The sequence below is a fragment of the Lithobates pipiens genome, unplaced genomic scaffold, assembly GCF_037356315.1.
Source record: "Lithobates pipiens isolate NorthernLeopardFrog02 unplaced genomic scaffold, aLitPip1_a1.2 Scaffold_8, whole genome shotgun sequence".
Lineage (NCBI taxonomy): Eukaryota > Metazoa > Chordata > Amphibia > Anura > Ranidae > Lithobates > Lithobates pipiens.
The window spans coordinates 35167935-35191835 of NW_027507903.1; the positions used below are offsets into that span (position 1 = coordinate 35167935).

The 23901-nt window shown below is 40.7% G+C and overlaps 1 protein-coding gene across 4 annotated transcripts in view; it reads right to left on the reverse strand.

Annotated features, from left to right (window-relative positions):
- Positions 1–23901, reverse strand: part of NTRK3 (neurotrophic receptor tyrosine kinase 3) — a 1011888-nt gene that overhangs the window by 34267 nt on the left and 953720 nt on the right. For all 4 annotated transcript variants that reach the window (XM_077472645.1, XM_077472644.1, XM_077472642.1 and 1 more), the window contains one exon: positions 20576–20819. In XM_077472645.1, the coding sequence (XP_077328771.1) occupies positions 20576–20819 (244 nt within the window). The remainder of the gene's footprint in view (positions 1–20575; positions 20820–23901) is intronic.

The following is a 23901-nucleotide window of genomic DNA, read 5'->3' on the forward strand; positions in this document are numbered from 1 at the left end:
TCACATTAATCTTATTCACTAAGCTCTGGGGCAAATTCCCTTTAAAAGTGCAACTTCCCTCGCAAAACGAATAGCCTATTCGACCTAAGCAAATCAACTCTATTGTAAAAATTCTCATACATGCCCTGCTAATGTGGTATATCCTTTTGGGCATTACGTACACTACTGCCTATCATCGGCTTCAAATCTGTAACTCTGGATATTGCTTTACAATGGCATCTTGTGTTTGTTTTTGTTTTATTACCAGTAAGCATGCCGAATGTCCATGACCCATGATAGACCAACGCAAAGCTGACATCTGCTCCTTTCCACTGACTGGATGCTCATTGACATACACTTTGATTGGCCCAGTGGATCTCATGATACTCAATTCTCCCTGTAACTCTGAAGGCGATATTTTAGACATCATTATTTCTACACTTTCAATCAAGAGAAAATGGTTAGTGCTCTTTTAATTATCATAAGGCTGCATAAATCAAACGCTCTCTTGCCTCTTCTCAAAAAAGGAATTTCATTTTCCAAAGGGCAAGCAAATCAATTTTGCCAGGCACAGTTGCAGACAGCATATGTGCAAGACTCAAAGGACATCCAGTTGATTGGGGTGAAAGCTGAACTGCAAATGGGGACGCTGTATAAAGGAATTATGCTGCCTGAATCCCTAGTTCTCTATGTTACTTCATACTAAATAATATAAACAGTATGAAGAAATAGAAATATGGATTGTTTAACTAGTAAAGTGGTTTGCCATCACAGGGTGTGTCTATCAGTAACGGGAAAAAGATTGCACTATTTTTTTTATACATATTCAATAGTGGAGCACAAATATCATCAGCAACTATACTATATACAAGATATCAACCCATGTGATCAGCTTAATACTTTTATATGCATTTATAAATATCCCTTATGATAGCAAATGGCATGTGACAAGTACCTTTTATGGACAGATTCCTCCTTTGCCCTTAAAAACATTTGATCACACCAAGATCGGTGTGATCAAATGCTTTTCTTTTAAAAAATTTGGTGCCATTTAGATCCGGGTAAACCGGAAAAGATGTAACATCGTCGCTTCCAGGTTACTATACCTTAGAGACAAACAAAGGCGATCCAATCTTTGATCGGCTCTGTAATCAGTTGGTGTGAGCGCCAGCTGGTCCATTGGAATCGGGGAATGCTGCAAGTATTCATCCCTCTCCTACTGATGGGACACTGGGGCCATTTGATTGGAAGGGATCTCAGTGGTATACTCATCTTGGACAACCATTTACATATGTTGGCAACTTGGTTTATCCAACCTGGAGAATTATTCCCGGATTGTGGCTTTTATATGCATCACTCAAGTTGAGATATGCTCTCATGAAAACGCTAATAGAATTTAATGGGAGCGCACCTAAAACTGCGGTAAACTGCACATACAAACCACAGCACACCAGTGTGAACCTGCTATTAGCTAGCCCCCATACACATTTACAGCAGCTTTGAAATTGTGCAACTTCACCTGAAATCACACGATTTCAAAGCCGCATCTCATTACGACTTCAGGTGCGAATTTGAAGACATCTGTGTGGCTTCATGCACAGATGTCTATTGAAGTTGCACCCAAAATCGCAAAAGTAGGGCATGTACTACTTTTTCAAATTGCTGCAGCCCCATAAAGTCGGTGTTGCATCAATTTGAACACCTCCATTGCAGGCGATAGGATGCGACTTGTCAAAACGCATGACAAGAGATAAGAATAGAGTGAATTAGTGAGGAGGTTGGGGTTGTAAGAGTATGTGCTAATGAAGAGCAAAGTGGTAGAGTGCTGTGCAAAGAATGTGCTAGGCTGCATAATGGGGACAGGACAATTACAGGAGATAAAAGCTGTGGCGGCTGGTGTTTTTTTCTTTTGGGGGGGTGACAAACATCAAAGCCCCGCACTTACCCCATCTAGGAAGCAGGTGGGCAGGCAGTGTGTTCGGCAGCTTTCTTCCTCCTCCTGTGGTGTGGATAATGGCGGCTTCTGCCGTACATCCCCCTCTTCCTCCTTCTAGGCATCTAATAGGATCACTTGACCCTTCAGCCAATTGGAAAATGGGTATCAGACCCGTGCTTCCTGATTAGCGGAGAGGTGAGTCAGTGTTAGAAAAGTGAATATCCATTTGCTTTTCTAACACACCCGGGTGGACTCCGAGCGCAATGCTCTGTGCCATAAGTCTACCCTATTTTGAAGCCTATTAGAGCATATGGCTCGAACTAGGTGCTTCAAAAAAACTCCCCAGTCACTGTAATTCATGCGTCTGGCATCCTGAAAGGGACCGGACGCATGAATAGGCGGTGGCCACGGTGGTTGTGGATAGATTGATCCTATACATAAATATATTTATTAATCATATAGGGGGTGGCGTGGATATAGGGGGCGGTGCCCATGCACCCTTAAGGAACGGACTGCCCCTGGCTAAAAGCAAACTGGGATGAAAATGGTGTAAGATGGGTGTGTGGAATGCTGAGCTGAGACCAGAGGCTGGAGGATTTGTGCAGAGAAGTTTTATGGAGGGACAGCAGTTAAGAGAAGGAGAAGGGAAAATTTGAACAAAGCAAGGAGGGTCGGTGCTGACTTAGCCCTTGTACACAAGGTCGGAGATTCCGTCGGAATGTGTCAGATCGGAGCGGTTTGTCAGATATTCCGACTGTGTGTGGTATGCATCGGACTGTTTCCATCAGAATATCCGTCGGACCAAATTTTCCAACTTGCTGGAAATATTTTCCGACAAACTGCTCCGATTGGACATACACCGATCATGTGTAGAGAATTCCGATCGAACAAAGTGCCATGCATGCTCAGATCAAATTCCTACATCAAAGCTATTGGCTACTAGCCTGAACGTAGTCCCATCGTAAAGAAATTACGTCATCATGTTCTGAAAGATCGGATTTTCTGACAACTTTGTCCGACCGTGTGTATGCAACAGTTTCGGACAAGATCCGTCGGACAAAATCCGACGGATTTGGTTGTCGGAATCTCCGACCATTACTGTGATGATCATGCAGGAAAGGTAGAGAGAGGTGTAGACAGGGTGGAGCCGAGATGAGCCGGACCATAGTGAGAGTAACATGGAAATAGGTGAAGTGTCCTGGGAAGGAGAGCAAGTTGAGGGCGGGAGAGTAGCTTGCTGGAGGAGAGAGTGATTAGTAGCTGCAGTAAATAGCAGAGAGTAGGTAGAGTTGGATGAACGGAGGAGTCGGGGATTTAGTAGATATGCAGTGAAAATATAGCACAGTCACTCCTGTCAGTGAGGCAGGAGCAGTGTGCCCCCCCTCACCACAGAGTAAGATACCATCCAGGACATGTGTCCCCCCTTGTACCAGCCCTGTACTCAAGAGACAAGACTATAATTCTACCACTTTACAAAACTCTGGTGTATCCACATCTTGAGTATCCAATCCAGTTTTGGTCACCAGTCTTCAGAAAGCATCTGCTTGAACTGGAGAAAGTCTAGAGAAGGGCAACAAAGCTAATAAAGGGGACTGGAGGACCTCCGTTATGAGGAACAACAACAGAGAATAGATGCTTAAGAGGGAATATTATAGTGATATACAAATGTTTAAATGGAAACTGTATAATTGGGAGAAAGCTAAGCTAAGGAAGACACATGGTCGCATAATGAAGTAGGAAGTTAAACTGTCCAGTCTAATACTGAGTAAGGGGTTCTTTACTGCTAGAGTGGTAAGGATGTAGAACTCCCTTTTACAGTTGGTGGTGTCAGAAGGGAGTGTATATAAATTAAAAGAAAAAATTTTGTATGTGTTTGTAGCAAACACAGGGATACGGAAAATGAGTGATATAAACACAAACACATACAGGATGAGCTAGCTGGAATAGTGTCTTTATTCAACAGTAACAACCATGGAAGGAAAGCTGAAGAATAAAAGTGGCTGGAAAAAGATGGAGTGGATGTGCAAAGAATTCAACTCTATGAAACACACCAATGCAAGGAGAAACAGGATGTTGTGTCAACATTTACTATAAATTATGTGGCCAGGCAAGTGGCTTGGTGATAAGCACTTCTGCTTTGCAGGGCTAGGGTCATTAGTTTGAAACCCAATTAAGATACCACCTTCATTGACTTTGTATGCTTGTGCTTGTGCGGGTTTCCTCCCACACTCCAAAGACATGCTAGTAGGTTAATTGGCTACTGTATAAATTAGGCTTAGTATGTAAAATAGAGACCTTCGATTTTAACCCCGTTGATGGGCAGATACTGATGTTAATACACAATACATATGTAAATTGTCAGCAGTATATAAATACCGGAAATAAATTATATATTTGTTTTTGTTTCTGCAGCTTCTGAAAAAAATATTAGCATGATGGGTTATCCTCAAGGCTATTCCTTTCTCCATTGGCATAGCCTGGCTCTGCATTTATGCCCTGCTTTGCTTTGAGAAAGCTGGACATCACTGGAAGATGCTGTTTAGAGACAGGAGACCAGCTCTGCACACTTTAATAGGCAGTGTGTCCCAGGATCAAGGTTTTCAGAGCATAGCAAAATGTACAGAGGACTGCAGGCTGTGCTACTGGAAAAAGGACACATTGTGAGGTTAATTAACAAAGGTTAAGGTTAAATTTCTAATTACATTTTTGTTATTTTGACATGCAATAATTTCAAACTATAACTTTTCCATAAGAAAAGAAATAAATGTGAATTTTAATACAAAAAATTCCAAGGCAGATAATGCCCCGGACCACTTCTTAATATCCTGCTTGTTTGGGTCATATTTCGCAGAGCTAAAATTAGGAGAGATTTAAGACGTGCAATTATTCATACATAGTTTGGTAGTACAGTTCCGACACCAGGCTCTGTATGATCTTGGCATGAAGTTCCTGGTATGACCTTCCCATGAGGTTACCAGCACTGTGGACTTGAAGAACAATTTCCTACTCCAAGGACACACTAATAGCAACTCCTGGCAACACAAATTCTCACTGTGGGCTTGAGAAACAATTCCCTACTTCAAGAACACACTAAGCCCTTGTACACACGGTCGGACATTCCAACGGAAAATGTCTGATTGGACAGCATTGTCGGATAATCCGACCGTGTGTGGGTTCCATCGGACTGTTTCCGTCAGAATATCTGACCAATAAAGTTTTAGAGCTGGGCTGTAAAATTTTCCGACAACATGGTCCGATCGGACTTTGTCCTATCGTTTGTAGAGAATTCCGATTGTACAAAGTGCCACGTATGCTCAGATCAAATTCCCACACAAAAGCTATTGGCTACTAGCCTGAACATAGTCCCGTCGTAAAAAAATAACGTCATCACGTTCCGAACAATTGGATTTTCCGACAACTTTGTCCGACCGTGTGTATGCAACACATGTTTCGGACAAAATCGGAATGTCCAACCGTGTGTACAAGGGCTAATAGTAACTCCCAACAATCCAAATTCTCACTGTGGGTTTGAAGAACAATTCCCTACTCCAAGGAGACATTAATAAAAATGATTGACAATCCAGATTCTCAACTAACCCTAACATTAAAATCAACACTTTTTTTTAAGCCAAGTTTTTTTCTCTTAGTTTTAGATGGAGTGGGGAAGGGTTAGAACACCTGTTTTGCTGGTGTTAGTTAGAGATATGTGTATATGTGTGTCCTTCGCGGTACTAGGAGTGATAGATAATGATGTCTATCTCAAAATGTTGTGACATGATAAATTTAAACTTTCTGCAAAATCTGTTCACATTAACACAAGATAAATTATAAGGCTATATATAGAGTGATTTTGCGCAATGTAAAAAAAAATCACTTAGGCTCCTTTCACAGGGACGATCCATTACGTCCGCCTGTCAGTTTTTCAGGCGGACCTGAACGGATGCTCCATAGAGCTCTATGGAGCGTCAGATGTCAGCGGTGACATGTCCGCCGACATCCGACCCGCTCCGATCCGAAAAAGTGTGAAGGAGGAAAAAGCTATTTTTCCATCCGTCATTGGATCGGATTGGGTGATGACGGACACTGCGGCCCATCGTCACCCGAACTCCCATAGGGGAGAGCGGCGCTGTGATAGGTCCGTCCCTGCGCAGTGTGCAGAGACAGACCTGTCATCTTCCTGCTCAGCGGAGATCATTCCGGTGATCCCCACTAAGCAAGCGGATATCCACGGGGCGAATCAGCACTGATCTGCCCCGTGTGAAAGGACTCTTAGAATGAATAAAACAAAAGAGAGAATTCTCTATGTGACTAGTAGTAGTGCAATAGTATCTATTAGGTAGATAATATAATACCAAACTGGTTGCGTGAATAAAGTATCACAGTGCAAATAAATATCAATATATAAAGTGGCACAATGCTAATAAGTTAGTTAGAGATACTTTAAAACAATAGCAAATTATGATTCTTGCTTATATTACCCCAGAAAAAAAGCATGTTCTAAAATGCTGACACTTAAACAGATAATGTTCAAGCTATGGGCTTTATTTACTAAGGCCCCGTTCACACCTATGCAAATTGGATGTGGGTTACACCGCATCCAATTTGCAGGACATTTCAAAATACATTCATTTTAATGAGGCTGGTTCACTTATCTGCAGTGCATTCGCACTCCGCATTGCACAAAAAACGTGTGCGTTTTCTAGGCAGTGCGGTCCAGCTCAGGTGTGAATTCAGACCCATTATCTTCTGTGGGCACGCATCTGATTCACAGATGTATTCCGTTGTGAACAGGATAAAATACTGATGCAATCCTGAGATGATACTGAAGCAATCCTGAGCTGATATTGATCAAAAACTGACATGAAACGCTGAACAACTGAGTTTTCTCTTCACATGTGAAACCTGAGCTTCAATTCGCACCGCACATGTGTGAGTCCAGGCTTAAGGTAAATAGTCAGTTCACTTTTAAGGGAAGTTCCGGCAAAAATTTGCACCAGAGCTTAGTTAATGAGGTGAAGCTCTGCTGACTTCCATCATCCAATCATGTTCAGGCAAAACTGCTGTTTTTTTTTCCTTGCATGTGAATGGGTATTCTTTGTAAAGAGAAGCTTCACCACGCTCTGGGCCAACTTTCTTTGTGTAACTTTCCCTTGCAAAGTGAACAGCTTGAGTAAACCAACCCCGTGACTCTACTTTTGCAACAAACCTTTTTAAGAACATGGGGGCCAGAAATTGTTGATCCATGGAATATCTGATTGCATCCAGGAGGATCAGAAAGAATTTTTCCCCTCACTGGAGCAGATTGGACCCTGCATTATTGTTTTTTTGGGGAAGGGATTTGCCTTCCTATGGGTCAACGGGTATAGGATTGTGTATATGGATTGTGTATATGGAAGTTTTCTATTTGTTTTATTTTTTTCTATTGGTTGAACTAGATAGAATTGTGTCTTTTTTCAACTTGACCAACTATGTAAATATGTAAGGCAGAACAAACATACATTTTTAGTTAAAGCGGGAGTAAACCCAGTTCCAAAAAACACTTGCATGCCAGAAATGCTAACTTTTGCTGCGTACACACGGGCGGACTGTATGGCGTACTTAGTCCGTCGAAACACATTTCAGTGGACAGTCCGCTCGTGTGTGGGCTTCAGCGGACTTTTTCAGCGTGCAGTCCGGCGTACTAAGTATTTCGGATTTTTCGAAATTCTGTCCGTCATACTTTGGTTACAGCGGACAATCCGCTCGTCAGTAGGCTAGTTCGACAGACTAAGAATGGCGCATGCTCAGAAAGGATTTACACGGCGGAAGGGTGCATTGCTGTGTATTGGACTTCCTATTTCTAGTCCCGTCGTACGTGCTGTACACGTCATCGTGCAAGCTTTCGACGGACTGTTTGTGCATCCGTGTGTGGTCAAGTCCTTTCATTCGAAAGTATGACGGACTGTCTGTCGGATTGTATGACGGACTAAGTAGGCCATACAGTCCGCCCGTGTGTACGCGGCTTTTCACATTGGTTGTGCTCTCAACCAAACTTTCAAACCATCCAATGGCTGGTTTCATAACTGATCACATGTGCAGCATTATGGCAGTTGAAGAATCATTATAGGCCAAGATGGCAGCTTCCTTGACTGAAAACGATAGAGGGGTTTACTTCCACTTTAAAAATAATAAATAAATAAAAAAACATTGGAAATATACTCACATGATTTCAAATTATAAAAACATAGGAGAAGGCATACCATACTATGGGAAGGGGCGCACAGAAAATAGCGCCTCCATTTTTTTAATAGTTCCTTATGAGTTATCATAGTTTATAAAACTACAGTTTGGCAAAATGACCATACTATTTTGATGACATTTTCATTTTTTTTAATCATAATTGTAATATGCTGTTCTTTTGCTGAGTGCATTCTCCTATTAAAAAGAGAACATGCAAATATCGATATAGTAAAAGAAAATATAAAACAGCTTTTGCCTTCTCTGTTCATATAATAGATAGCTTTTTTGAATAATCTACTAAGAGGCTGTGAGGCAGAACAGCCTAATTGTGCACATTTCACTTCCAAAGTGAAATGAGGGAGAGAAAAAAATAATTTGAATGTAATCTAAAAATCTGCTGGAAACAATTAGCACTATTTAGAGGGAAATATGTTAGGGGGCACCCAGGAGACCAGACGTGTTATAGAGCAAAGTTTCCACGTAGTCCATGATCGGCGGTGTAATAGTGAGTTGACTGTATGGAGAAAATGATAAAGAGACCTCTAGGGGAATATACAAAAGGAAGGATGAAACTCAATGTGAAATCATTTGGCTGAGTCAAGTTTCATTATTCCGGGGGGACTAATGCAGCTACTTCAGATTTGAAGCATTAACAATCCAGCTCAGGCCACTTTTGCTAATGTCCTTTCAGGATCACCCTGCAGGGACTCTGATGGAGAGGATAGTCATCCTTTTAATTACCAAATCATTTAATGTTCTACTACACTTCTCAAACATACGGGTTTATCTCAAACATATGCACTTATAAAATAGATGAGGCCTAAGAGATCGCAGCTTGCTCCATATGGCTCCTTCTAGCACAGAGCACACTGGGGCTAAATATTTAAATGCATCATAACTGGAGCATTACTGTTTATTTCTCATGCGTTGTAATGACTGTCCATAAAATATAATGACTTTAATTACTCTGTACTGCATGCGCGCACAAGGCAAACACAGATGTTATGATTTATTTTCTTCTTTTGTGTGTGTATCATAGACTTTTCTATATTACTTATGTGTTGTAAAATGTAAAGTGATAGTAAAGGCTTGTTTAAAAAAAAAAAAATAACAAACATGTTATACTAACCTGCTCTGTGCAGTGGCTTTGCACAGAGAAGCCCCGATCCTCCTTTTCTTGGCCCCCCAGTGGTGGTTAAGGCCTCTCCCTCCTGTCAAGTGCTCCCAGAGAAAGTAGCTTGCTGTGGGGGGGCTTCGGGCTGCGGCTCTGCATGTCCATTCACATACAGAGTCGAGACTCAACCCGCCCGTTCTTTCTCCCCTCATTGGCTGTGATTGACAGCAGTGGGAGCTCAGCCAATGAGCAGTGAGAGTCCCTAGACAGCCGAGGCTGTCATGCATATTGCTGGATCGGAAAGTATTAGGGGGGCTGGGGGGAGGCACTGCGCACAGAACGCGCTTTACCGTTATGCATAGAATGCATGAATGTAAAGACCTTGAGCTTTTACAAACACTTTAAATAGAATCACGTGTAGTGTGCTTAAAGTGGTTGTAAACCCTCCCCCACAACTTTATCCCATGTAAATCAGCATAAAAAACCCTAATGAACACTGCTTGTAGATATCTCCTTGCTTGCTTAATATTGTTGTAATCCTTTTTGTTCTGTAGAATGAAGTCACTGAGCATGCCCAGATCTCCCCTGATTTACGGCACACTCTCTATGTGCTTATCTATCTGTTATCAGGACTTCCTACGGCACACCACTGATATCCCAGGAGGCTGCATAATCACTCAAAGCTTCCTCCTACACACCATGTGACCATGCGACCTCACATACAGTCTAAACGTGGTCATTACTGCAGTCTTATCAGCTGAAGCTGATAAGTCTGACAAAGGCAAACATTAGACATCGGCGTAAATACTATGAAATAAACAAGTAAACTATGAACAGGGAAGCAGGGTTGCCATAGAAACACTGGATTGAGAAGGAGGCTTGGTTAACAGTACAGGAAGTGCTCAATGTAAGGGCGGAAATACACTCCACTGTGGACTCAGAAAACAATACTTAAGATGGCGCTGCCTAACCCCTGGAAGCAAGTTTTTTAAAGTTTCTTTAACCTCCCTGGCGGTATGATTCAGTCTGGAATAAGGTGCTGAAAGCGGTACAATTATTTTGCATGGAAATCTGGCGTTTTATTTTGTAGTCCTGTAATTCTTAGGAATAACGCTCTTAAATCTGTTCAAACCAGAGTCTAGCAGACATCCCGGGTATGATAAAGTTTATAATATAATAAAGAATAATAAAAAATATTTAATAATGTAATCAAATCCTAAAACACTGAAAAAGGGACAAGTTTTGGTTGCTATGGACAATCTCCAAATTCCAGGCAGAAAAAACAGTATTTATAATATAAAAGTGCATGCAGGGCACTGCACAGACCACTAGGGACAAAGGGGGTGTGTATTTTTTAATACAGCACTGTAATCTGTAAGATTACAGTGCTGTGTGTGTTTTGTGTACTTTAACTTTTTTGAATTTGCCGCCGTTCTCCGCCCCCCGTGCGCCGTAACGTCGCAGGGAACGGAGCTCGGCGGCATTCGGCACTGTGTGAATCGAGCGGAGGACAGCTCGATCACACAGCGCGGCGGACATCGCTGGATCCAGGGGACAAGGTGAGTAACTCTCCCTGTGTCCTCCCCTGCATTGAGCGATGCGATCCCGAGTCTGGCTCGTGGTTATCGCTCCTGTAATTAAAATCCCAACCCGAGCCAGACTCGGGATTACCGCTAGGGGGGTTAAACAGTAAGTCATATGCGATTTGGGCTGGATTACAGTGGCTATAGTCTGATAATTACTTATTATAATGGTCTAAATGAAAAGAAGCATCAGAGTGGGAGAGTTTACTTCCTCTTTAATTTATTACTCTAGCTAGAAAAGTCTATGCATTAAGATAAAAATCCTTCTGTGTGCAGCAGTCCCTCTCACCTCCCTAATATTTAGCTGAGCCCTCTTTCGATTCATCAATGTGCATGAGTGCATCGGCCATCCCCCTCCAGATTGGCTGAGACACAGCAGTGGCACCTTTGTCCCATTGCTGTTAATTAAACTCAGCTAATGGGGGGGGGCGAACCCTGGCTCCATGTCTGAATGGATACAGGGAACTGTGGCTCGGCTCAGGTGCCCCCATAGCAAGCTGCTTCCTGTGGGGGTGTAGTGTCATATTTTGCTGCCTATCACAGAATGCTACAGAAGTGACGTTGCCGCCAGAAATTTAGCACTGCGCATGCGCGATGCGTTCCAAACACTTGCGCCATGCGTTCCAAATGATTTGCGACAATGCAGACCAGTGAAACCGTCAGATAATGTCAGAGAAGTGAGGGCAGGTAATCCCCTCCCTGAGCCACAGTTACCTGTTCTCTCTCCGCCGCTCTCTGCTCTGTCTAAAATGAATGTCACGATTACCTCCCCTCAATCCCGTGACATTATCTGACAGTTTCACTGAACTACATTGTCAGAAATACTCTGGAACGCATGGTGCAAGCATTTGGAACGCATCGCGCATGCGCAGTGCAAAATTTCTGGCGGCAACGTCACTTCCGTAGCATTCTGTGATAGACAGCAAAATATGACACTACAGCGGCACTCAACAGGAGGGAGGAGCTCCAGCCAGGGACCTGAGAAGAGGTGAATCTGGGCTGCTCTGTGCAAGACCACTACACAGAGCAGGTAAGTATAGAATGCTTGTTATTTTAATAGAAGAAAAAAAAAATCTTGACAATCGCTTTAAGCTGGTGAATGTTTCAATAAGGTTAGGCTTTCTATGAATCCTTCTACCTGAGCCTTTTCAAGGAAACAACTGGCCAGTAGGGATGGGTTTTCAAGATGATCGATTTCTTTTTTTGTTTTTTTGTCTGAGATACCTAAGACCTTGGATTTGCTTATTTAAGGAAGCTCACGTAGAGCGTACAATTTTACAGTCTATCTTGTGCATCAAAATAATATGCAGCATTATATTATTATGAGTAGGGTCTTATCTTTTTTTTTTTTTTATGAAAGTTTCCCTGCTTATAGCCTGAGCAACCTACCATGCAAATAACTTCTGGAACAAGTATATTCAAATGGTAGAAAAAGGGATTGAAATGTTACTGTGTTATTGCCCAGCAGCAATGTTCTGAATGAGACATTGCAAACAATGTGTTGCTATAAGGTTCTGAATTTTGAATTTCAATTGTGACTATTAGCAAGCCAAAGCAAAGCGCTAGGAATTTCACAGATAATGCTGACTGCTGTATTGTCTATTGGATGAATTCTCATTGACTTTATCATTGGCATTATTAACATGAATGCAGTCAGGGGTCCAAAAAAATTGTTGCAGCAGACAATTTCATAGAAACCAAGTGACCCTGGAATTCTTGTAAGCTTTTGGTTATACACACAATGATGCTTACACTATAAATATTATCATGATAATTGTTTTAGGTTTGCCAAAGCTCACAAAAGTGCTGTGAAATGACACTTTGTGAGTTCATAATTCAACATACAGACTACATCTATTAGATGTGTCGGTCACATTATACTTTTGCACATCTTTTCGGTCTTTGTACAATTCAGTAATAGCTTTAATAAAAATAAAATTTCAGGGAATTAACCACTTAAAGACCGAGCCTCTTTCTGAGATTTGTTGTTAAAAACATTTTTTTTGCTAGAAAATTACTTAGAACCCCCAAACATTATACATTTTTTTCTAACACCCTAGAGAATAAAATGGCGGTCGTTGCAATACTTTCTGCCATACTGTATTTGCGCAGCGGTCTTACAAGCACACTTTTTGTGGAAAAAATACACTTTTTTGAATTAAAAAATAAAGACAACAGTAAAGTTAGCCCAATTATTTTTATATATTGTGAAAGATAATTTTACGCCAAGTAAATTTATATCCAACATGTCACGTTTCAAAATTGCGCTCATGGTATGGCGAAAAACTTTTACCCTTAAAAAACCTCCATAGGCGACCATTAAAAAATTCTACAGGTTGCATGTTTTGAGTTACAGAGGAGGTGTAAGGCTAGAATTATTGCTCTCGCTCTACCAATCATGGTGATACCTCACATGTGTGGTTTGAACACCATTTTCATATGGGGGAACTACTCAGGTATGCGTTTGCTTCTGCACGCGAGATTGACGGGACAGGGCGCGTTTTAAAAAAATGTTTTTTTTTCTAATTTATGTTACCTTTTTTTTTTTTCTTGTTCTTTCGAAAAAAAAAATTGTTTCACTTTTATTCCTAATGTAAAATTAGAATGTAGAATTATTGCTCTTGCTCAACTGATCACGACGATACCTCGCGTGTGGTTTGAAGCCCGTTTTCATATGCGGGTGCTACTAAATGATGCCTTCGCTTCTGTGTGCGAGGCATGTTTAACATTTTTAATTTTTTTATTTTATTTTAAAAAAATAATTGTGTCACTTGTATTCCTATTACAGGGAATGTAAACATCCCTTGTAATAGAAAAAAAGCATGACAGGACCTCTTAAATATGAGATATGAGGTAAAAAAAAACTCAGATCTCATATTTACACTAAAATGCAATAAAAAAATAAAAATAAAAAAAAGATATGGGTGGAAGTGATGTTTTGACGTCACTTTCACCCTGCAATGTTATGTAGACAGATGGGGGCCATCTTCCCCTCACTTGTCTCCATGCCCAGCAAGGGTGAAGATCCGACCACCTCTGCCGCTACTGACAGAGGAGTGGCGGAGGGCACCGGAGTGCGGTGGGAGGGGGGGCACTCTCCCGCTCCCGATAAAAGTGATCTTGTGGTGAATCCGCTGCAGAGACCGCTTTGATCTGAAACCGGATCGATCACTGAAGAAGAGGATACCGGGGTTATGGCAGCTAGCTGCTGCCCTAACAACGGTGTACTTCTTAAAACTGCCAACGTAATATGACGGTGGGCGGTCAGGAAATGTTTTTTAAAGAGAAAGTGATCTTTTTTTCAGAATATTTGTGTGGTTAGATGGAGCACTGCTTCATACATACGCTTAGATTTACATTTTAGAAAAATAATCTTACAATCTACATATTCTTAGCCCCTGTACAGACGGTCGGAGATTTCGACAACCAAATCCGTCGGATTTTCTCAGTCGGATTTTGTCCGTCGGATCTTGTCCGAAACTGTTGCATACACACGGTCGGACTAAGTTGTCGAAAAATCCGATCTTTCAGAACGTGATGACGTAGATGGGACTACATTCAGGCTAGTAGCCAATAGCTTTGATGTAGGAATTTGATCTGAGCATGCGTGGCACTTGGTCCGATCAAAATTCGCTACACATGATCGGAGTATGTCCGGCCGGCCCAGTTGGTCGGGAAATATTTCCAACATGTTGGAAAATTGGACGGACGGATATTCAGACGGAATCAGTCCGATGCATACCACACACAGTCGGATTATCCGATGACACGGTCCGATAGGACACATTCCGACGGATTCTCCGACCGTGTGTACCAGGGCTTAGCCCTGGTACACACGGTCGAACATTCCAACTACAAAATCCGTCTGATTTTTTCAGACGGATTTTGTCTAAAAGTGGGGTTGCATACACACAAATCTGATTGTTCGTAACGTGATGACGTTATTTAGTTACGACAGGACTACGTTCAGGCTAGTAGCCAATAGCTTTGGTCTAGGAATTGCATCTGAGCATGCGTGGCGCTTTGTCCGTTTGGAATTCTCTACAAACGATCGGATAAAGCCCGAACGGATCATGTTGTCTGAAAATTTTAGATCCAGCTCTCAAACTTTGTTGGTCGTACATTCCGACTGAAAAAGTCCGATGGAGCCCACACACAGTTCGAATTATCCAACAACACGGTCCGATTGAACCTTTTCCATCAGAATGTCCGACCGTGTGTACAAGAGCTAACAGGATTCTTTGGCTTGTGTTTTAGTATTTCTTTTAAACAATGTAATCATCCTGTATTAGAAACTTAAAATAATGTGTCCTGATTTTATAGTGACAGATTTAGCTATGTAATTATTTAAGTTGTAAAAAAATTGCATGTCCATTAAGTTTAACCACTTGCAAAGCAAAACTAGCAGTTCTGGATCAGAAAAATCCATAACAGTAACCTCCTGGGCATCAGTGGCTCGAAGGAAAGAACTCCTTATTGACATAAAAAAGAGTCAGCTCAATTCCTTGGATCCGAATATTATACTACTAGCTTTGATAATACTTAAAGCGGAACTGCAGTCTTCTCATATAATTTGTAATAAAAACATCTTTTCCATTATGAAGCTTCCCTCCAACCACTTTGCATATTATTTTATATATACTGTGATTCTGTAGCTGACAAATATGCTACAGAAATCTCCTTCCAGTAAGTCCGGCCGCAGCCATCTTAACTGTGGGCAGCCGAAGCTGCTGCCTGTTCACCTGGATTTACACACACACACACACACACACACACACACACACACACACACACAGGCACACCTCCAGCTCTGCAGCCATGATGCAGCGCTCATTGGCCCTCTTATGACTCACCCCCCCTTTCTGGCAAACTCTCACGAGAGTGAGAGAAAGAACTGTGCATGATGTCATAAGCCTAGGCTAATTACCAGACAAGAGGAAGTGGGCTGTACAAGGTATTTACTGGCAGACAAAAAAAAAATGTTACTATCCAAGGTTAAAACAACAAACGCAGAAGATTTAATAGATGGAAAGATGAAAATACTGAAGGTCTGCTTTAAACTAATTGTAAAAGTCTTTTTTTTTTTTTCTATTAAAATAACAAACATTTCATACTTACTTGCTCTGTGCAGTGTATTTGCACAGAGCAGCCCAGATCCACCTCTTCTTGGGTGCCTCTATGGTGCTCCTGGCCCCTTCCTCCTGTTCAGTGCCCCCACAGCAAGCAGCTTGCTATGGGGGCACCCAAGCCGAGCTTCTGCTCCCTGTGTCCATTCAGACACGGTGCTGTGGCTTGGCCCTGCCCCTCTCTCTCCTGACGTTGATTGACAGCAGCGGGAGCCTATGACACTGTTGTTGTGTCTCAGCCAATCAGGTGGGAGAGTCCCGGATGGCTGAGACACTCGTGGACATTGCTGGACAGAGATGGGGCTCAGGTAAGTATTACATCTTTGTCATCTGCTCCATCTGTCAACCACTTGTCATATGAAGCTTCAATAAAAGGATTTTTGGAAGTGCAGATGTCCGGAATTATTTGTTTATGTTGCACAGCATGTGAGCTGGGATAGCACCTGACTAGTGTGTGGGGATTACCAGAGACTCACCTGGAGTAGCTTTTCTTGTTTCATTTAAGTATTAGGGGGGCTGAGGGTGGCAGTTACACACAGAAGGCTTTTTATCTTAATGCATAGAATTAATTAAAATAAAAAATCTTCTGACATTACAATCCCTTCAAATTTGAATACTATTAGCTCTCTACCGGGCGATGTACCGTACGTTGCGGGACTTTAAGTGGTTATACCAGGATGATGCCTGCAGCTTGCTTTTACATGCAGCGGGAGGGGATCCCCCCACTCCCATCTACTTCCACTGCCTTCCTGTGGTCCAACCGATGAACTCAAGACTGCAGCCATTGGTTTTGCTGGCTGACAATAGAACTGACCGGGGACTGAAACATCCCTGATCGTCTCTATGGCCTAAAAAACCTGGAAGAGACTACTATTTTGTCACTTCTGGTTTCACTGTTTGCTGGTTTGAAAAAAGAATCGTATCATACTGATCTCGGTATGATCTAAGGGCAGAGGAGAGATCTGGGGACCCGTCACTGCCTACTGCTATCACAAGGGTTGTTTACAGTCCTTGTGATATCAATTAAAATCATAAAAAAATAAAATAAAATAGAGATACAGTGTAAAAAATATTAATAAATATAACAAAAATTATTTTAACCCCCCCCCCCGCGAGTGTGAACACACACGTAAGCGGTATGTAAACAGTGATTACACCACACATGTGAGGTACCGCCGCAAATTTCAGATCAAAAACAATAATCCTAGACCTACTGTGTAAATCTAAAGTGGTAACCTGCAAAGGCTTTTAAATCGTCCCCTATAAATAACATAATGTACGTAGTTTGTCGCCATTCCATGGGCATGCACAATTTTTAAGCATGACATATTTTGTTTCTATTTACTCAGCGCAACATCATCTTTAATATTTTACTAAACAACTGAGTATTATATTGTATTTTTGCAAATTGGAATGCATTAAAGTGTATTTCTTCCAAAAAAATGTGTTCGAAAAAAACGATGCACAAATGTCATGTGACATAAAAATTTTTAAACAGCCACTATATCATGGGAAAAACACATGAATGTGAGTGATATACTTGCTGCACAAGATCCCTCGTGTGCACAAGGGATAATCATAGAACGGCATAGTTACCAATGAGAAAAACCCCACTGGGGGAGATTTTCCCATATAAAAAAATATATAATGTTTGTGGGTTCTAAGTATTTTTCTAGCACAAAAATGCTGATTTTTACATGTATGTGAGAAATGTCAGAAAAAGGCCTGGTTATCAAGTGGTTAGTCAAGACAACCATTCAGAATTTTACAATATAATATTGATAATAAATTGCTTGATAACCTTTCTCACTACAGTGTGCACCATATGTGATAACCATTGAACCATTTGTACAGTTTGTTGGCTTAAAGAAAATCAATATATTTATTAATCTTAGTTAGATCACCTCTAGGTCATCTGGCTCTTGAACAAGATGAGACCATGTATTGCTCTAGATGGTTGCGCCTGTAGGATTTTTTTAACAAGCAATTACCCCTGAATTGCCTAGAAGTAATAATATCAAGCTATAGCAATTTTCATCAAAACAAGATAAAATTCACTAAAGATAGGTGAAACATTGATTCATAAATGAAAGTTTTCAATTTTGCAAAGTCCTACAAACTAAAGAATGAATTGTACACTTGTCTGTTAGCCCTTGTACACACGGTCGGACATTCCGACAACAAAATCTGTCGGATTTTGTCCGACGGATTTTGTCCGAAACTTGTGTTGCATACACACGGTCGGACAAAGTTGTCGGAAAATCCGATCGTACATAACGTGATGACGTTATTTTATTACGACGGGACTACGTTCAGGCTAGTAGCCAATAGCTTTGATCTAGGAATTTGATCTGAGCATACGTGGCACTTTGTCTGATCGGAATTCTCTACACACAATCGGACAAAGTCCGATCGGATCATGTTGTCGGAAAGTTTTATAGCCCAGCTCTAAAACTTTGTCCGTCGGATATTCCGACGGAAACAGTCCGATGGAGCCCACAGACAGTCGGATTATACGACAACATGGTCCGATCGGACATTTTCCGTCGGAATGTCTGACCGTGTGGGCTTAGGCATTTACTATGCAACTCTGGGAAAGAGTAAATACTAGAGGTGCACTGAATGGTAATTTTGGTGCTGAAACCAAAAATTCGGAATGCACTTGTCCGAAACTGAAACCGAAAATGTTAGCTTTTAAGAATATATATTTTTATATATAATTGTATTATATTTGAATGTTTAATTAATATCATGAATTTAAATGAATAGGAATATATTGTCGGCCTCTATCAACACATTTAGCGCAAGAAAAGCTAAAAATAAATGCATCCCTTTAAATTCTATGTGTCTTCACACTGGTCCGTTGCTTACCTCCCAACTTTTTGAGATGGAAACGAGGGACAACTATTAGCAAAAGTATGTAGGCATAGGACACACCCCCTGTCATGCCCCCTTGAAGGAGAATTATACAAAAAATGATTAGGTAAACCTACAATTGTTTTTTTAGCCACTACTATTCCTTTATACTGGCTTTGGAAATTTACAAGTGCAGCTATTTAGAAATTGGATAAGAGGTTTAGCATTGGGAAACACTTATTGAAAGATAAAAAAAAAAAGTGCATTTTATATAGTATTATTTAGATCAGACCGAAATGAGGGACAAATGAGGAGGAATGAGGGACAGAGGGACTTTGTTCCAAATCAGGGACTGTCACTCGAAATCAGGGACAGTTGTGAGCTATGCTTATGTTGTGGTGTTAAAAATCTTGTTTGCTCACAAAAAAGAACATACTCATAAAATATGGCAGCCATGGTTAAAATGGGCTAGTCCCCAAAACATTGCACGAGTTCTTTGTTCCTAGATAACTTGAATTAAAAAATTACTTACCTGCTCTAATATTTTAATCTTTGTTTTGTATCTATTAAATGACAGGTTACTATTACTGTCCCGAACACAGTTTAGCACCCATAGGGGTGTTCGGGAATATATTTAGGTTCATCATCTTTGAATTACTTGAATTGCCAGTATATAAATATATGAAGATAATATTTATATTACTTTTGTGTATTGTCTCCACAATGGATGTATTAATAACCTCCCGATCGTTATCTTTATTATCCCTATTATAATTGAGATAATTAATATGGTTTTCTTTATATTATATTTTTTATTATTTTTGGATACTATTATGTATGTATCTAAATACTGTAACTGATCTGTTATGTAGTCATAATTTCTGTCATTTGTCTTGATAAAAATTTAAACTTTAATAAAAACTATTGATTAAAAAAAAAAAATCTTGTTTGCTGCATTTTTGTTCAGTTAAAAGAAAACGCACCAAAAAAACACCTCCCCGTTAAATTGCATTGTCATTTGTCTTGATAAAAATTTAAACTTTAATAAAAACTATTGAATAAAAAAAAAAAAAAAATCTTGTTTGCTGCATTTTTGTTCAGTTAAAAGAAAACGCACCAAAAAAACACCTCCCCATTAAATTGCATTGAAAATGCAACAAGAACGAATCAAATCGCCCCTGTGTAGAGTCACGTGACCTATGAAAAACACACCATAAGCACAGTAACACTGTTGTAAAATCACATCAAATCGCAGCAAAATCATGATGCGTCTTCGGGCGCCATTATCTGCACTTTTTTCTCTATCAGCAATATGCAGAGAACACAGTTTTTTCGGCCAATATGTTTCCACTGCCAAAATTTTGGTGCATTACTAATAAATACATGTGTGAAGTGTTGGTATCCTTGACCCCATTGGAGAGATTTCCCATCACTTCCCAGTAGGAAAATTGACCACAAATAAAAATCACAGGGGTTACATCCCTTCCCCACTCATTTCAAAACTGGTCATGTGTTTTTTTGCACAGCACTTCTATATAATATGGTAGACATTTTGATTTATTTATAAGAACTATGCCATATGCAAAGTTTCCAAACCCAAAGCAACAAATAAAAATTGGTTTGGAAGAAATATGTTTTCAATAAAATAAAATATGATTGATTAGGCTGCAAATGGAAACAATCACACAATCTTTCGTACCCGTGTTGTACTGCTTTGTTGAATACACTTCAATCTAACTATAAACACCAGAAGTGCCCTTACCCTGTAGTAGTCTGTACTGTAGACATCTCTGGACATGCCAAAGTCTCCAATTTTAACTTGCAGGCTTGCTCCCACTAAGCAGTTCCTGGTGGCCAAGTCTCGATGTACAAAATGTTGAGATGCCAGATAAACCATTCCTGAAGCAATCTGCGTGGCAATATTTAGCATCTGTGACAGGCCCATGTCTCCTTTAGTCTGTCTTGGCTGCCCATCAACAAGGATCATGGCATCAGGTCCATGGGCTCTAAAAGTACAAAAAAATTTTTAAAGTTAGTATAGATGAAGTACCTTATAGAATAATATTGGCAGTTGTGTAAATTTGAAGAACCCCACTGTGGTCTGGGTTCATCAACGTTTGTTGAAGTAAAAGGACCATAATACATTTTTACACAAACCAATATAAACCTGAGATGCAGTAAATAGCACTTTTGTTAAAGATAATATAATAACTACAAGAATGTCCTTGGCCTTAAATCTATCGTTTAAGTGGTTGTAAACACTTACATATACCTAGTGAAGTAACTGGCCTCAGGTAACCCGCACCATCCCTCACCCCATGGGTGGCTGTCGGGGCACTGTTTGCCCCCCCCCAAAAAAATTACCACCAGCCGCCACTGCAGAGTTCTCAACTGTGATTGTACAAAGCCAATCAGCATGTCCCAGCTGTGAATCATTGGCTGGGACCTGCTGACAGGCTCCGGTAACATGAGCCACCCAGGGGGCAAGCCCTGAACCAGGTAGGCATCGATATACCAGTACGTCAATTTGCCTACAGTTGCTGCCCATCCATAGTACATTGCGGGTGGGCGGCAAGTGGCTATAGATATACTGTATATATATATATATATTATACTCATAATAAGATGCATAATACGTTTTGTACACGATTACACAATATTAATTAGTTGGGAGGGACTGCTTTCCTAATACTTTTATTATGAGAAATAGGTTCTCCAATGTGTCAAAATCCAGACAGCTGTGAGCTATATGTGTAAGCGTAAAATAAAATAGATTTTAGCCTAGATTGTGTTTTTCACAGTTGACAAAGCCGGAATGTAAAACTGTATTTATTTTTTTTCTTTCCACTGACAAAGAATTAACCCTTATGAATGTGTATCATCGTGTAAACACTTAGCTATGTTCCCTGCCCATTTTTCTTTATTTTTATTTAACCTTGATAGATTTTCTTGGAAGACAACCTTTAGATCTAAATGAAATGGAAATGGAGAATGTCTGGGGTGAATACATCAGGTGAATGAAAATCTGCATCTTGAGCGCACATCAGTCTACGGAGTAAAGTTGATTAAGAAAAAGAATATGTGGAAGAACGGCGTGTATTTCTCAATTTTGTTGCATCTCTTTGCTGCTATTACCGTAAGGATTAAGCCATTAATCCACATTAAATGATGCTGAGGTCAGGCAGAATCTGTCACTGTGACCAAACAATTATTGACTTTTATTATTGACAAATGCTGCAACTGTCAGTTTTGGGAAATAAATATCACACTTTATTACTCCTATCAGCTTTATCGAATAAGTGCTAATTTTAACAACCTTTATACAAGTTTGGTTACCCCTGCCATTTCAGCCCTTAATATAATTTAGAGGGATGGAACAAGACAAAATTTACTTGGATGAGGTTAAACTTGCAATATGTAGGAGATGCTTGTATGTATTCAGGGATTTTTTCTCAGACAAAAGGTGCAGGTACTCCCCTCTTTTGAGTCACCCTTGTCTCCGCCCCTACCCACCTCTGAGCACTGTTCTTGGTTCCAACCACTACCTACTGCCCCTTTTATAGAATACAGAACTAAGTATCATTTTGTGGTGTTAAGTAATTTGTATGGAATTTGCTAGTGATATCAAGAAAAGCAGTACAATGATTTGTGCAGCACAATAGACCCCTCAGCAACAATAGAACCCCCACAACAATATATCCCCAAGCAACAGTAGATTCACCCTAGCAACAATAGGTAGACATGTGTAATTCGTTTGGTGCGAATATAAATTTGGGTGAAATTTTGGTTATTTCGAGATTCGTATGTACCCGCTTCTTCGAATGAAATAGTAACAAATTTAGTTGAAATTTGTTTCATTTAATTTTGTTTATTCATTTTCTAACAAATTCCAAATTTTCAAAATGATTTGTATTCAGATCGGTCGAAAAATGATGGACTGATTCCAATTCTCTGTGAAGAATAGCTGGTTGTTAACAAGCGGGCCAGAAAGTCAGCCGCCACGTCCTTAACAACCGATGACTCATCAGCTGTCAGCAAGCTTCCTTGCTGAGAGCTGAAATGTAAACAAAAGAAGGCTGGCAATAGAAAATTCTGGAGGGAAAAAAGTTGGGTCCCCCCCAATCCAAACCAGGCCCTTCAGGTCTTGTAGTCTACGGATTTATAAAAAATGCATGGGGTCCCCCTTAAAATCCATGCAATCCATTCAAGCATGCAGCCCGGCAGGCCAGGAAAGGGGGGAGACTAGCGAGCTTCCCCAAACCACCCCAAAGCACCTAGTCCCCATGTTGATGGGGACAAGGGCCTCTTCCCTGCAAATTTGGGTGGTGGTTGTGGGGGTCTGCGGGTGGTGGTTTATCGAAATCTGGAAGCCCATAAGATCCCCCCCCCAAGTTAAAGAGTATGGGGTACATGCACCTCAACCCATTCACCAAAAAAGCGTAAAAAGGAATAAAGAAATAACACTAGTTTTTGACAATTCCTTTATTAAAAAATAGAAAAAAAAATCTCCCTGATGTATATCCAACATCAATGATGATGCCTGCCACCCCAACAGCTAAGGGGCAGAGTCACTCGATGACATCAGCGGGTGACCCCGTCCCCTTGTGATGACACCAATAGGGGCATGCTGGGTCGATTGACATCACAAGGGAGCTAATTTCAAGACCGACAAGATATAAAGGGATATGGGAAGTGGTAGAGACATAAATATACATACACACACCCACATAGGTTGAACTAGATGGACTGTTTTTTTTATTCAACCTTACCAACTATGAACCTATGAAAATGAATGCAGCCTTATATCCAAAAGTGGGTAAGCTACAACACATGCAATTTTTATTTTTGGGTTTAGTTAGCCTTTAAAGTGATAATAAGGGCTCAATAGTTTTTTTTTTTTTTAAATAGCAAACATGGCACACGTACCTGCTCTATGCAATGATTTTGCACAGAGCAGCCCCAATCCCCTTCTTCCCCGACCTGTGCTCTTGGCTCCTCCCGTTTTATCAATGCCTCCAATAGAAAGCCTCTTGCTATGATGGCACTGGTTTGTGCTCGCTCCAGCGACCCTTTTTATGCATCCATAAG